At 40.9% G+C, this 16,383-nt stretch overlaps 2 protein-coding genes across 4 annotated transcripts in view; both read right to left on the minus strand.

Annotated features, from left to right (window-relative positions):
- Positions 1 to 391: 391 nt before the first annotated feature.
- On the minus strand, positions 392 to 1,723 carry MOS (MOS proto-oncogene, serine/threonine kinase). The gene has a single exon (XM_036378646.1). It carries the CDS (start codon positions 1,634 to 1,636, stop codon positions 587 to 589), a length of 1,050 nt encoding a protein of 349 aa, XP_036234539.1. The 5' UTR covers positions 1,637 to 1,723; the 3' UTR covers positions 392 to 586.
- An 8,254-nt stretch (positions 1,724 to 9,977) lies between these two features.
- The window catches only part of PLAG1 (PLAG1 zinc finger), a 52,207-nt gene continuing 45,801 nt past the window's right edge, over positions 9,978 to 16,383 (minus strand). For all 3 annotated transcript variants that reach the window (XM_036378827.1, XM_036378825.1, XM_036378826.1), the window contains one exon: positions 9,978 to 16,190. In XM_036378827.1, coding sequence (XP_036234720.1) covers positions 14,927 to 16,186 — 1,260 coding nt within the window. In that variant the 5' untranslated portion in view covers positions 16,187 to 16,190 and the 3' untranslated portion in view covers positions 9,978 to 14,926. The remainder of the gene's footprint in view (positions 16,191 to 16,383) is intronic.

Below are 16,383 nucleotides of genomic sequence, written 5' to 3' on the forward strand. Positions count from 1 at the left end.
AGTAGTTCACATTTTCCATATCAGAAGCAGCATACTTACTGAAATTAGGTACATCTAAGAACAAGTTTAAATAGATCACTGACACTCTGTATTTATTTTTCTGCATTCATTGATTCATAATACATACTCATTCCTTGGTTAGTGAAGAGGAAAAGCTGAAGTGCACTACCCTAGCTGGTGTCAAGAACTACTCATATTTGACATTTTAAAAATACCAGAAGGTATTATGTATAAAGAACCTTCCAAAAGCAGACCCTTGTTTGTACTTCTACTTACAACCAACATTTTTTCTGCACATCACATTTCCCAATGAGCAAGGCAGCACGCAACACATCAACCAGAAAAAATCATGTTTGCCAACATCTTCATCTTTGCCACTATCCCCTTCCAGGGTAAAACCCCACAGTTTCATTAAATCTCTTTATTTTTAATTGTCCTATATCAAAACAGTTTGGGGTATTTTTTTCCAGTATAAAAAACAGCAACAAAACCTTTAGATCACACAGTGGCTGAATTAATCACGTTCAGAGGAAGGGTAGAGGGAAAGAAAAGCCCGCAAAAGGAATATAAAGAGTCCTGAGTTTTCCTAGAGGCTCTGCTTGAGGGCGCTGAGGCTGGGGAGCAGCTGGTCTGCACACAGACGCTCCTCTGCGTTGGCCTTCCAGCAGCAGCTGATGATGCTGTGCAGTGCCTGGCCCACGGGAGACTCGTGGAACTCCCCGGCAGCCAGCGACGGGCGCAGGTTGTAGGCGACCACGGCGTAGAGCACGTGCTGCCGCTCGCCCAGGTATGGCTGCTCCCGTGTCACCATCTGCCAGAGAGTGATGGCAAACGAGTAGATGTCTGCTTTGGCAGTGACCCTCTCCCCCTTGAGGAGCTCAGGGGCACGGTGTGTGTACGTGCCCCCTTGCTGGCAAACACGGGCGCTCTGGGACGAGCCCTTCTCCAGTTTCTGGGAGCACCCAAAGTCTCCAATCTTGCACACTCCCTGCTCAGTGATGAAAACATTTGCAGGTTTCAGGTCCAAGTGCACAATGTCCTGTGAGTGCAGAAAGGCTAAGCCTGTCACGATGTCACAAGAGTAGCACACAGTCTCTTCCATGCTCAGGGCCTTCCCTCCACATCCTTCTTCCTCGTCCTCCCCCTGTCTCCATGCATCCCCAGTGCCATAAATGACATGGTGCAGAGTGATGTTACCCACATACTCCATGATGATGGTGCCCAGGCTGTTCTCACTGGCTGGGGCGCAGGTGCTGGCAGCCACCACACGTACCACATTATCGTGTTGGAGCTGGGCCACGTTCAGCTCAGCCCAGAAGCTCTGCCGCGATGCCAGCCGGTTTTTGCTGCTCTTCTTCACCTGCTTCACAGCCACCGTTGCACCATGGTAGGTGGCTTTGTAGACAGAGCCAAAGCCCCCAGATCCCAAGGGCTGCAGGAGGCAGAGCTGCTCCCAGTCAATGGAGCACCAGGACAGACGTGAGGGCAAGCGGCGAGTCCTGGCTGAAGAAGCTCCCCCCAAAAAGCTTTTGCTGTCTTTGCCAGGGATAACTAAAGGGCTGCTGCAGGGGCGCAAATTCGCAGAGGGGGAATACTCAAAAGAAAGAAAACAATTAAGAGGAATAGGTGATGGCATAATATGAAGGAGAAAACAACAGGCAGCTACTAAGACAGAAGACTATAAAGCTTCCCTGATAGAAAGGACCCTAAACCACCTTCCAAAGCCTTTTATCCTCCCTTCACCATTTTCCCTCCCTCTCCCAAATGAACTGCATCTGTCCCAACTGTCAGAACCAAATCAGGTTCACCTGGAAACATTCTTCTCCAACCCTGAAGCAAATCTCTAGAAAATCAAGGCAAACAGATTTAAAGCTAAAAAATTATTAACTCATAAGTATTTCACATCATTTCTAATCTCAAAAGAAAAAGAAATATGTTCTGCCCATTGAATGCCTCTAGCAAAATGCCCCAGGAATAAATAAAGCAGTGACAGGTGATTGCATTTCACCATGGCTCCAGGCAGGAAGGATCAGCATCAGGTGCATTAAACAGCTCAAAGTCTTTCTCAGTGGAAGCAGCTGAAGTGGTGAGTGCTAATGTTTGATGATGCTATGGCAGGCATAAATATAAAATTGTGGTTGTAGGACCCTACCACTTAAACATAACTGGGACAAGGGGACTGGTTTGGGTGCTCAGCTTTGCCCATGCAGTACCACAACTTTAATAGCAGCATAAAGACAAATTATTGTTGTGCATCTTCAATTGGATGCAGTAACTAGAATTACACATAAGTATTTGGTCATTTTCTCATCACACCCCTTGCAGTACTACAGGTGTGTATTTTATTTCTGGATCCTTCTTAGAAAAATTATTGCTGAATTTACAGAGCTATTCTGGCAGAAGTCAAAGAAACATAATTGTGTTAGTGGTCCATGTGGTTTTTAAGGAGCTTTTTTAAATTTTGACCCTCTCACATATTTGCAGTGCTTGTGCTAACTGACATGGTGTTTGGTACCAGCTGTACTGCCCAGACAGCAGAGCACCCTTATGGAATAAAGGATTTTTGAAAATTCCAGTATCTTTCTCTACATGTTGACAAATATCTTGGAAAACTTGGAAGCCATTTCCTACCTCCTCACTCTTCAGAAACTTCCTCTGGATGACAGATTTTTCAGTACAGATTCTGCCATGGGACTTCAGACTGACAGTGCCTCTTTCTCCAGCGTTTCTCTCTGGGCAGCACTGACTACAGGCAGTCCTGGTGTTTTCATTTTGTTGGTTTTTTGTTGTTGTTGTTTTTTGTTTTTGGTGGGTTTTTTTTTTGTTTGTTTGGTTTTGGGTTTTTTTGGTGGTTTTTTTTTTTTTTTTTTTAATCTGGGTGTGTATAATGTGGACCACAGGCTGCTGAGAGGGGGTTTCAAGGGTAGCCAGACCGTGTGCAAGCAGAACTGGAGTGTTCTCCTCCTTGAGATGGGTTCAGTTTTTCACCCTAACACACAAACCTGATGTTCCAAAGTCATCTCCTGACCCTCCCTGAACTCTAGATCAGCTGGACCAGGGTGTCTCAAAGACATCACTCCTCAGTGAATCAGTGATGGAGATCTTTCCCAGCACTGAGATTTAGGACGATCAGCTCCTCTTTCCTGGCCCCTCCCAGAAGGGACTGTGGCAGTGCAAGAGGCCCCAGGACCCATCAGGTGCTGCCACAGCCTGTTGTACAGCATGAGCCAGCCAAGTAATATCCTACTGCTACTCCTGCTTCGGGGCATTTCTCTGGCTCATCATCAGTTACTCAGGGATGTTTTGGGAAGGACCAGAGATCTTTAGTGTGGTTTTAAATACGCAGTGAAATAAGCCATGGAGACAACAGGTATTAACTTTCCTTTCTTGAGCAGTACTCAGGTGTTAAGCCTGTATGTAAAGTCTTCATTTCCAATCTTTGCAGAGAATGTCTTCTAGGCAGCTGAGTTGTGGTGGAAATGAAAAGCTGCAGAAAGTGGATGAAGCTACAGAAGAGAGGAAATATTTTTATGCCTGTTTTCTGAGTGCTAGTGGGGCTCCAGTTCTTCAACAAGCTTCTGTGCCATACAGTATATAAAAGCACCAGAAAGACATTTCTGCTCTGAATTCTCCAAGCCTGTTTTCACCAGGTTATGGTGGCAGTGAAGTTCAAAGGGAAAGCTGAATGTGGAGAGGCACAGGTAGAAGGATGTGTGGATGAAAAGACTGAGCACAAACCTGTTAAGCTGACAGCTATAGCAGCCTTTCTGATGATTGTGAATGCTATAAAACAGCAATAAAATCTATGTTCATAAATAGACAGGATTAGGGCTGTTTCCAAATTTCTTTTATTGAAATCTCATTGGAAAGGCTGTATCAGACCTTCCATATCATTATTTCCAAATTCCATGTCCACATCTGTCAGCTGTCTGTTTGCTGCCATTTCAGGTCATTTTCTTGTTACCCTTTTCTGTCAGAAATCTTTCTGTTTTGCCCTGCCATTGTAGACATTGTTGTATTGTTCTTGGAGAATACACTGAATTTTTGAACAGGAAGAGGGGCATTCTCTGGGATGTAAAGTGCCCAATGTAACCTACTGTCCTGCCTCAATCTTACGGCTGAGGACCGTAGGAAGGGAACATCCAGAGTCTTTCAGTGTGAATACAATTAAATCTGATTTAAATGCAAGCAGGCTTTTATTCTTAGTGAACACCATTTTCCTGTAATCCATTGATGATTTGGCCCAGTGACTTCCCAGGAGCCACAATTGCTGTAGGACGTCCATGTTTAGCTTCATGTCCCCATTTAGCTCTGGCTTTACTGCAGGCTGGGGAAGCTCCCAGTGAGGCTGGGGAGCCACCTGCAGAGGGGAGCAGGGCTGCTGTGGACACACTGCCCCTTCCCTCCCGGCCACCCTTCCCCAGGGCAGCCCTCAGCAGCCTCCAACTGCACTGTTCCCATGGCACTGCCTTTTCCATGAGGGAAAAGGAAGCTGTAGGAGCCAGAAGTCATCAGTACAGAGTGCAATAGGAGCTTTTACAAGGGACAGGGGGAAGCACACAGTCAGTGTCCTGTGGGCTCCAATATGTCACAGCTACAATAAACTGCAGCATCAATGGGTTTGTTCCAAGCTTGTGCGTTGCATTTCTGCAAGTAAAAGATACCTGTGCACCCAGTGCTGCACCAGCTGCCCAATCTACTCTGTGCTTCTGGATGAGAAGGAGTACAGAATCTCACTCGGTTCCCCCATTCTTATTTCACTTGCATATCAGGAATATAGAAACTCTTTGTTTGCCATTGTTCTTAGTTACCACTGCTGTTTGTTTGGTCTCTGCACAGGAGGAATCAGACCTGATACCAAGGGCCTTAAAGGGCAGGCATGGATGTAACCCAGCACAGCACAGGTCACGTACCAAACACCAGTTTTGTTTTCATCAAGGTGCATCACTCTTGTGCTTAATAGCCAGTGTTGTCTAAAACAGGAGAGGGACAGAGCTGGGGATCAGAACTGACTTCAGAGAGTTTAGGAGTGTATAGTTATATATATGTATATAGTTCTCCTCAATGATTAATTTATTTGTACATTTGGTGGTTGTACTATGTAACAATCCCTTGAAGGCTTGGCTATCCAGAGGCTTCTAAGAACTGCCTTACAATACAGAGGTAGCATTGTGTTTCTAATAGGTTACTTTGTAACCTTGCTAAAGGAGCCAAGTGTAGCTCTTCAGTGCTTAAATTACAGTCCTACTCAAAGCAAGACAGCTCCGTAGCCTGTGGCTTAGTGACTTCTGAGAGGTTTTCTTCTCTGTTTGAAACCAAGTTTTCTTTTTTCTTCTTCTACTGTTAGTCCCTCTGATCTCAGTTTAGGATTTGATGATGAACCTACATTCTCCTCATGCACAGAGTTTCATAGTCCAAGTGTTGCTTCTGACCACACCTCATAGACCTCAAATGATATTCAGAGTTGCCTGAAAGGAATTCTGATATGATCAATTGCACAGGTGTAAGTGATAGCATTGTCTGGAGCCAGTCCCTACAGAGGCTTGCTCTGAAGATAGGCCACTGATTAACAACTTGTTTTTTTCTTTTTCTTTTTCTTTTTTTTCCCTACAAGAACAAGCCAGAAAAGAATCCAGTTCATGTTTCAGAGTTTCACTGTTTTGGTGAGACAAATGACACCTTGGAACTGCAAATACAAGCAAGTTTTCATTAAAGCAGTGAAAGGTAAACCCAAATGCAAAGAAAAAATACATCTGTAAGAACTGTGATGCTGTTCTACTGCAGAGACATAATAATAATAAACATTTTAAAAGGTTAAACCCTAGTTTATAAATAATAAGATCAAGTTTCAAACACACATTGCCAAACAGCTGTTTGATGCTTTTTTTCCTTCACACCAAGGTTACTCCATGTGTTCAAGAGCATGAAGCAAAGGCTCTTCTTACCTGAACACACTGAGGTTTTAACTGGAGGCACTGGAAAGGCAGGTGAGGTTTCACAGCTAATTTACAGGGGTTCAGTGATCAAGGTGGACCAGGGATAATAATCTGAGACCTGCTGCTGCAGATTAATACTACAATTTCAAACGAGCACCTTGTGACGAGATAAAAGAATCCAAACTTAGGGATAAAGACAATGAAATGTAAACTGCAGGCTCTCACCCACAGCAGAATTTTCTGGCCATGCAAAGACCAATACCTATCCTGGCAGGTTGACTGCTGTCACATGGCAGGCACCTTGTGCAGTATTTTCAGCCAAATTGTCCAAGACTGGTTTTGCAGTCTTGCCCCTGGAGCAAAGCTGGGTACAGGGAGATGCCAGATATAGTGGTGGAATTTAAGACTTGTAGCTTAAGGACTAGGAAACAGCTTCAATGCTTAATGAGCAAAATTAATCATGTACAGCAAAGGACCCGGGGGGTAATGTCAGAGCTAAGTCGAGCACTGGAGGCTGCTGCTTTGCCAGGTACATGGATTTAATGCTGATGCCTAGACTGATGCCTAAAGGGGTGAGTCTCTCCCAGCAGCTTGCACAATCCCATTAACACAGATCACACCCAGCTCTGGGATGTATATTAAATACACTGCCATAGCAAATGTGGTGGTTCCTGCAAACACCACCTCTTGGGAGGGTTGTAGAGGGGAAGAGGGAAGAGAATCCTCTAAATTTGATGGCTCTGACGTGGTGGCCTGGGTACTCTGGTGGGGCATAGCAAAATCTCAGAGGTGCCTTAAGTCAAAAGGTTTTAAGCCCAATATTAAAATGGGTCATACCATTCAAATACATTATTGCAAGCTTTCAGTGAGTAAGCAGAAGCTTCCTGTAAAAACACTGCTGAATTCAGCCTGAGCCGAACAGAGCATATAAAGTATGGGGCAACCCTCTAATACTTCACTGGTGTAAGGAGTCAAACACTGACAAAATAAAAGGAGACAATTTTCAGGTGAGACTTAAGAAAGTTTGGGACTTTAGTCTGTGTTTATTTGTCATGAATGTTTGATATTTGATAGTCTTATGTTACAGCTCAGATGTTGCCCACTTATGGTATGCCCCTAAACCATAACCAAAATCTGTATTTTATTTTTATTTTCAATATAAGTACTTGTGAAGGAACTTTAAGGATTTACCCATGACCATGTGTGTGTAACAATTTAACACAAAAGCCAGTAAGCCAGGGTTGAGCCTAATTTCAGAGGCACAGCCTATAGAGCTTTTCTGCTGAAATTCTATCTAGGACTACACAAGGAGAGCTGACAAACACCTTCCTCACTGGAGTCTGTGCACCCTTTAGATAAACTGCTGTCTCTCATAGATTAATCAAGTAGTTGGAAGAAGCTCTGCCAGCTTGCCTGGGAAGCCACACACTGTGCTAACTTGGGGATACCTTAATAAACAATACGATTCACTTTGGATTTGTAAAATACAAACACTTTAGACTTAAACATTTTGGAGGAAACCAAAATGAAAAAACCCTGAAATTAATTTAGCAACTGTTCCAGCTTGGATTACTTTCCCATGCCTACATGCATGCACACATACATGTGCACACAAAATATTCACCAGAGTTCAAGCAATGTACTGATTTTTAGGAACTGTGACTTTTCAGGTTTTCTGCACTACTTAGCACACATCAAGAGAGATCTGACACATAAAAGTGACACTAAACCATTCTTTGTATGTGGCAGTTCAGTGCAACAGTGAGAATCAACCCCACAGGTAAAATATCAAGGGATCAATTCAAATGATTTCCAGCTCAGCCACAGCAGGCATTACCGTGGCTTGTTCTCAGAAAGCTCAGCTGGTAGCTGATGTCTTCTCAGTCCCCTCTCAGGCAAACCAGCTCTGAAACTGGTGATCTTGTGATACAAATATCCACAAATGTGAAAAGGCTGAGTGATGATAATGACAACAAAGAATAGAATTGTTCGTTCTATTTTTTACAAATACTTATTTCTCTGAAAACATTCATTACTTGAGGACATGCAGATCAATAAATCAGTAAATAAATGTATAGAAAGATAAAAATACCAGGCAAAGTGTTACATCTTTATTAGGAGAAGAGAACGTTCATACTGAATTACCTGGGATATAGCACATGAGCAGGAACTTGAAACTTCACACTGCTGCTGGGGTCTGTCATTTTCAATACCATTGTCTCCGGTGTTGTTCAAAACAGAAATACAGTGTTGCTGTTTATTTGCTAAAGGCCCCAGCTTACACCGATAAGCACCATTAACATCTTCCAAAATGCTTCTTCAACTATTAAGTACAGACTAAATTTTGTAACAGAGTTTATCTTGCTGTCCTGCTTGCTGCCTGTGTGTGATCGCCAATCTTTGCTGTGCCAACTACAGCAGATGACACTTTGGAAAACTTAATTTCTATCCAGTTTTATAGAATATTTTGATTTGCAAAGCAGGGAAACCAATAGGATGTAGCTGCTCAGTTCTTGCTCATCCAGCAGTAGCTCTGTATCAGTTCTGGATTTCTCTGTCAAAAAACAGTTTTCATCCTAGGACATGCTTGTATGTGGAAAGAAAAAGAAGGTGTGAGGAAAAGTGAAGGGGAAGACTAAACCAACCTTCCTCTTCCACTCCTGGAGGACAGTGAGACCAGCTACAGAGGATACCGCAGAACCATTTTTCTTATGCAAGTTTTGGAAAGAAGTGGTTACAGGAGAGACAGAAGGGAAGATGTCTGTGGCTCTGAATTTAACAAGGAAATTCTGGAGGGACTGCATCAAGAGATCTCCATATAATACAAATGTCATCTGTGCAATGCCATTCCAATTATTGCAGAGGCTGATGGAATTTCTGGAGGCTATCTGCTTGGAAGGAGGGCATATTAAATCAGTTACAGTGGATGAGACCAGCTAGGACAGCAATACAGTGAATGGGGTGGTTTTCTCTCGAGGGTGTATGTGGGGGGTATGTGTCTGTGGGTGGTTATAAATTGCTTTGCAGAGTATTTCACATCATAGAGCATGTGTTGAGCTTTTGACTCTCAAAATAACAAGGCCAACCCTCTCAAACAAGTTAGAAACCTGTGGCACAGAAGTGATAAGTCAGCTCAGAGGAGTGGGGTAGGGATCACAAGAAAGGAAAGATGTCTGCATGTGGAGAAGCTGAAAACCACCAACTCTCTCTAACAATCATTTCTCTCCTGCTGGGTTACAGCAAGGAACCTAAAAAGTCAAGATTTGGAAAAGAAAGGAATTCAAAAGCAGGGAAATCCAGACAGTGCTACAGATGTTAACAAAATATGTTCCAAAAAGCAAAGAAATGTGAAATGCTGCTCTTTTACATTCCTGGCCAACAGTCTATGCTAGGGAACACACCTGTGGAATGAGCAGAGGTAACTTTCTGCAGTTGTGTGCAGGCTGCCTGTCTGGCTGCGAGGCACCTCTTCCCCAGGCATCAGCCTGGCTTCTTCAGAAGTCAGTGCCAGGCCAGACAGACATCTATGGGATCACCTATGGGTTCAAAGCAACTGAATTTCTCCTGGAAATACTGCAGAGAGACATCCAACATACTGTGTCTAGCACATGGCACACCCTTAAAGTTTGTCCTGCAAACTACAACAAACGATGTATGAGACTTGCACAGATCTGAAATTATGTGGAATCACCTATGTGTCCCAAAGGAATGGTCCCACTATGGACACCCCATACTTACCTTCCAGTGTCTCACAGTGTTTCAAAGCGCAATTTGATGGCAAACTCAATTGCTTCCTTCAGTTCAGATCTGTCTTTGTCACAGACACAGTAGCATCATCCCATTTGTTCCTTGGTGAAATCATGAAACACAGATATTTATGCCTTAAGATTTTCTGAAAAACTGATATTTTAGCAGCCATAAATTATAAAGACAGTTATGCCTTTGCAAACTACTCCCAGCAAAACTAGATGGACTCTGTAATTACTTCTTGCAATCCCAAACATGCAGATCAAGATTATCTATTGAAATGCCAGGCATAAGTTATTCATTAACTAAAACCATTCTGTAATTTTATTGATATATTTTGTGGAGTTCACATATTTTTGTACAGCAAACATAACACTGTAGGCCACAAGAAGCTGCAGCACTATTGTTTAATAGCAGCAAGGTATATTTTATAATCAGGGTATGTGGACAATAAATAGTCTGTTTCTTTGGATGTGAATGTTTAAAATGAAGTTCTGCTGCAGCTTCATAACGTGATTGCTATTTTACAGAGCTTATACACAAAAATATATATGCAATCTTTTTGTCTATATTTTATACAAATACAACAGTAGTTTGTGAATACATTTTAAAGTACATATACATGATAAGCAACTCAATTTCCCATATCACAGGATAGCAAATTTTAAATGCAAGAAACATATACAAATTCAGTCTGGAATGCAGGGTTTTCTGTGTTCTTTTTTTTTTTTTCTCTATTTTTTTTCCGACTCAAAACTTTTATCATTAAAAACATTTTAGCGTACAAGTCCAAACAATTTTTCCACTAGCTAAAAATATAATTTCAGCAATCCGAGTCAGGTTTGGGTGTGACATCATTCACCAATATACTCTTCCCAGTTTTTGTCTAAGGCTTTTAGTAACATATAGTATGTTCTTCACTCCACACCATACAAAAAGCCCGCATTTAACATTAACTAGCAGTCACCTATTTTTGTGAACAAGAGCTGGGCTTGTCAGCGTTTAAATTTGCATGTCCAAAATTTTACTTTTGCAAGTGCATATGAATACATTGTGGTGTTGCACAAAAGTTCATTAATGACAAATTAAGTCACAGTATAAAAATATATCATACAACTATAGGTCTAGTATAGTCCTTTTTTTTTTTTCTATGGGTAAAAATACATCTGAATGAGACAGGGAGGTTTGTAGCACCATGAGAGGAGTTGTATCCCAAGTTACATTAGCAGCATGATCCAATATAACAATATTGCAGGAGTGTTTCTGAGGAGATAAACATTCACTCTGGTTCAACTGTACCACTGAAGCTTATACTGAAAAGTGTTTACATATGATTAGCAATAGTTCTGTGTCACTTCCAGGGCTAGATAACTGTTATCAAAAGACACTGCCTTCCAACAAAAGTAAGACACCCTTATTGCATAAAAGCTTTGGGACTACCCAAACACATTTTGAACTACTGTGGCATTACTTGTAAGTTGAGCATGATGCTAAGTAAGCTGTGGTTTAAACTGTACACTGGGGGGAAGCAGGACAGGCAGCTAAGCCTATAATGGTTTACTACATACCAGATAAGTACATATATTTCAGAGGCTTATCTATAGACTGAGAAGAATACAGGAGAAGCTGCTAAACCAGTGTATGAGACAGACATAACAAAGGATGCAGGATCCCCATAGCATTTACAGATGCAGGATCAGGCCTAAAGTTAACTTCAGACAGCAGCATAGCGATGATAGGATGTGATAAAAAAAATCTGTATCAAATACTGCATGTTCAATATTTTTGACAAAGTTTACCATCAAGAACTCCAGAAGACAGTTTGCAAATGGTGAGGACAAACTCCTAATTGTTTTTGACTGGTATTTAAAATGGCAGTAGAAGACAGTGTAGTTTGAAACATGTAAACCTAGTAAAAACCATTGTAAAACCCTTAAGAAAGACACACTGGTTCTGTGCAATATAGCAAATTGATAAGAAAACACTGTAAAAATGTACCTGTTTAAAATTACAATGTCTACCATTTTGTACACAAAGCATTATACCAAAGGCCTACATATATGTAATCTAATGGCACTTGAAACAAATTATAATAAAAGGTTTTATAATAAAAAGCATAACCTGTAAGAAATTTTCTTAAAAGGTTTAGGTTTTCTTTTTGAAAGTGCTATATCTTGTAATATGTGTAACATAGAGGTTGACCAAGCTTTATTTTAAAAAATATTGGCCTATAATACAAGTTTAGCTCACTAGGCAAATGATCCTGAAAATATGTACTCTTAACATTCATTATTAGCTTAATAAAGCAATCAGCTCTGGCTCATGTTTCAGTCAGTATATGGTTTTTAAAAACCGCTACTGCCAAATTAACAATAAATCACTCTATTCCACAATTTACTACTAAATAAAGCACAAGCAACAAGTACACAAATATATATATTTAAAAAAAAAAAACCAACAACAAAACAACCTTACTAGAAGTTTAGAAGTTGCACAAAGAGTGGTGCATGATCAGCCAGCCCTCCCCCCTCCCACCAAGAATCCATGGGAAATCAAGAAAACGGGTTTTAAAAACTGATGGTTTAGTAGTGGCCAATAGTGACTCTGCCTAAGTGATGCTCAAAAGCACTCTGGTGGTGTTGGTATTGCTTTAAGGGTCAGTCTGCTTCCTTGTTACTCTACATCCTACTTCAGCTGCAAACACTCTGGGTGCAGCCACCCACTGAAACCCTGACTGAATGAGGTTCAATATCTTGTCTGAGGTCTCTATTTCTCAAGTGAAATGTATATCTAACTCCAAGTGAAATGTCAATCCCTTTTCAGGAAGCTAAGGCACAAACAAGGTAGTAAGGGTTCTGGCTACGCACTAAGAAACGGGTGTTGGCAAAGTGTCTGCGGGTTTTGGTTTTCACAAAGTCTTTCAGCAGCTGGGGCTGATAACAAGTGGCTCCAGACTGGAAATTCGTGTGCCAGCTGCCCAGGGAGGGCAGCACTGCCTGGCCACACTGCTGGGCCAGCTGCAGGATGCCAAGCACCTGCAGCTTTCCTCTGCGGCAGGGAGAGTTGCAGATGCTTGGCTCCACATGGGACATAACCCACTGCAGGAATTAAGTCCATTTATCTTCATCTCAGATTAAAAAGATTGAGAATAAATCCAAGTTTTTCTTAGATGCGTTATGGTCGTTCATGTAAACTAGAGCTACATTCGGTTGCATTCAGCTTGTGCTCTGTTCATCTGTGTTTTTCTTTCCTTTAGAAAGGTGAATGAAAAAAAAGCAATATTGAACAAATCATTCAACTAAAGATGTAAGCAAGCGAGCAATCTGTTTCACAGAAACCAGAGGAAGCAGTCGTGAAGCAGAGCTAAACGCCCACTTTGAGATAACGTGCTCCTAAAACCAAATCTAGGAGTAGTTTGCAGAATTTCAAAAGGTATTTTCCTTATTAATACATCCTTATTTTAATGCCTTTGGAACACAAACACATTTATAAAAATGTTATTTTTCAGTAATAAAATTTAAATACATATATGTATAAAATAGTAAAACTACACCTGCATATTGCTCCTAGCATTAAAAAAACCAGTAGGAGCTACTGATAAAACATCCGGAGCATGAGCTCCTTAAATGGGAGCAACTTTTGTTTCTGTGAAGTATATTTAGTTTAACCACTTAAAACCTTGTATGAATTCTCATTATCCATAGTTTGAGAGATACTAATGTACTCAAGTTCCATTTTTTAATTCCTTGTACAAAAATGACAAGGAAAATAATGTTATTGTTGAATTACAGCAAATCTAGTTTGCTTTTACGCATCACAGGGTTGGTTGTTTTTTTAGGTTTTTTTTTTTTTCCTCTTTTGGTTATTAGGGGTTGGGGAATAGAATATATATTGCATTAGGTAAAAGTGGTGTAAGCAATATGCTTTTACTTCACTCCTAAGAGTCCTGTCTTTAAATCTTGGCAATGGGCAAAAAGTCCCTAACCAAGTACCCAGGTGTAGAAAGTGTGATTAACATCTAACTTGTTGCTTAGGAGGACATAATACACCATGTAACACAACTGAAAAGATCACTCCAATAAAAACAAAACAAAACAAACTGGTAGTTGCAAATTTACATTCACTTTCTGACTGCACACTAGTTTTGAACTGAAAATAGGTACACACTTTCTGGCTGGACTTGATCCACCCTTTGGCGGTGGCAGCGGGGAGAAGACTGACGCCTACAAACGTGAACACACTACTGGAAGGTTCCTATGCAGTACTCTTTCTATGCTACTAAAGAGAAAAAAACAGCAAGTTAAGAATTCAAACAAAAACTGCGACAAAATATTCTGCATTACTACGTTACACTTTTATATTTCAAGATCAGCCATTAATTTTGCCTGTTTCCCTATACCAGAGTCACGAAAGCACAACAACAGTTTCAAATTCAACTTGAAACATCTGTCATTTAGGCAAGCAGAGATTCTCTGTGGAAATTCTGTTCAGCCCTAATTTTAGAGAATTACACTAATTTTCTTTTTCTTCTGTTATCCATAACAGGCCACCAAAATTTAAGCCAGAAAATGGCAAAATTCTTAACAACTTTTATAATGACTTCAATACAAGTCAAGATGCTATATATATGTACATGTGTATATATGGACTCTATATATACACACACAAGTTTTCAGAAAAATCTGAATTCTATATTTATTTTAAAAATTTAGATTTGTCATTATAGAACAGGTCAGATGTGTCACCATTTGGGAAGAGGATTTGTTTGGAAACAGACTGCAGAATTTTTTTCCCAAATCTCAGGAATCCTTGTGATACATATTTTAAATGGATTATTTGCAAATAGTAGAATATATTAAAAGGTAAAAGTGGCAGTTCTACCACTGACATCAATAAAACAGACTAGCTGGTATGGTTGAAAAAATTTTAAAAACGGGATGAGTGTTGTGAGTTTGCTTGGGATGACTTTCTACTGAACATTTTAAATGTGTAAATTGGCAGTGAAAATGAAAACAATACAATGAGACTGTTTAAAAAAAACCAACAAACCAAAGTAAACACAGCTGAGAATAAACACTTTCAAAACATTTTAAAAAAGTTAATTTAAATTTCTTACTGGCTTCATGAGATTGGTACTGTACAAAAGCAGAGAATTCATAATGTTTTATAGTAGGCACTAAGTTAAAAATGGTCACCTAAGGCATTTCTACAAATAGACAGTTAACAAGCCAGCTTTGTACATCCTATTGGAAAGCTTGATGAAATCGTGGTAGGGTGGTGGTTGTGCTTAGGCTGCTTGTGAAAGCTGCTGACAATGAGTGCAGAGACCCAAGACCTATACTATTGCTAGGATCTTGCGGATCCTGGGTTTGTGGTGGGAGTTGAGTCATAGAAGAATGTGCCTCCTCTTGCGTATAACTCATCCCGAGGTTTCCCACTGAAACAGAAGGATTATAGGGAGGGCCATTTACAGGTATGAAGTTGAACAGCTGAGAAAAGTCCAATGATGGGGCATTTAGAGGTTCACTAATAGGAACGGAGCCCTTGGAAAGGGAAACTTCCCCAGACCCATCATCTAGTGGCCCTACTTGTGGATCCAGCCCTAGTTTTGATGAAGATGCTTGAGAATCCTGGGATGAAGAAGGCATACCACTTTGCAACTCCATTAGGTAACTTTCAATTTCCCCTTTCAATGGCTGTTCTTTTTCAGGCATAGAAATTGAGTATGAGGTAGTACCGAGTGGGTATTTCAACGATAGCTGGTGAGAAGGGTGGACAGACTCCATATCTATTGGACAAGGCATTCCCAATGGTAACGATGTGGCAACCATTTGGTGTGCAGATGCAGAACTCTGCATGGACTGAATCTGAGTGTTGTAGAGATTTAATTGCAAAGTGTTTGTAAATGGCTTTGATGTCAGTTCACTGGAAGGTAAAGACATCACTGGAAGCAGCTCATCCTTAATAGGCACAGAAACATTGCAGGTAAAGGGATCTAGAAGGTCCATTGGCTCTGTTTTGACCTTCAGAAGTTCTTGGTTGTGACTTTTCTTCATGTGGCGCGTGAGGTGATCCTTGCGCCCGAATCTCTGTGCACAGTACTGACAGAGGAAGTCCTTTCTTCCAGTGTGCACTACCATGTGTCTGCGGACATCCTTTCGGGTGTAGAACCGACGGTCACAGTGTTCACACTGGTGCTTTTTCTCCTTCACTCCACCTGATGACTTGCCTGCGTGAGTTTTTAGGTGCTCCAGCAGCACTCCTGTGCTTTCAAAAGTCTGCAAACATACCTTACAGGTGAGGTCACCACTTGTTGCAGCATGCAAAGCCAGGTGACGTTTGAACCCAAGCTTGGTATTGTAGTTCTTTCCACATTCTTCACACTTAAAGGCCTCTTTGTTGGGATTGTGTGTATGTAGGTGATTCTTTAGGTGATCTTTTCGGTGAAACATTTTCTCACAATAATTACACTTGTGGGTTTTCTCAGGAGAATGAGTAGCCATATGCCTTTAAACACAGATATATTCTGTAAGTAATTATTTTGATCAAAAAACACATGAGCTCATTTTTTAATGGCAGCTATATACTATGCTAAGGGCTGCTTTGCAACAGAACCTTTTAACTGAAAGCATGACACTACAAAGACAGTTTGACAAATTTAAATATAGCAAAACGCGAGCCATTTCTCTTAAATTGACAC

The sequence above is a fragment of the Molothrus ater genome, chromosome 1 (assembly GCF_012460135.2).
Source record: "Molothrus ater isolate BHLD 08-10-18 breed brown headed cowbird chromosome 1, BPBGC_Mater_1.1, whole genome shotgun sequence".
In the NCBI taxonomy this organism is placed as follows: Eukaryota; Metazoa; Chordata; class Aves; order Passeriformes; family Icteridae; genus Molothrus; species Molothrus ater.

Excerpts from the sequence above, each read along its gene's own strand:
- MOS (XM_036378646.1), bottom strand. The coding sequence starts at position 1,636 with ATGCCATCACCTATTCCTCTTAATTGTTTTCTTTCTTTTGAGTATTCC.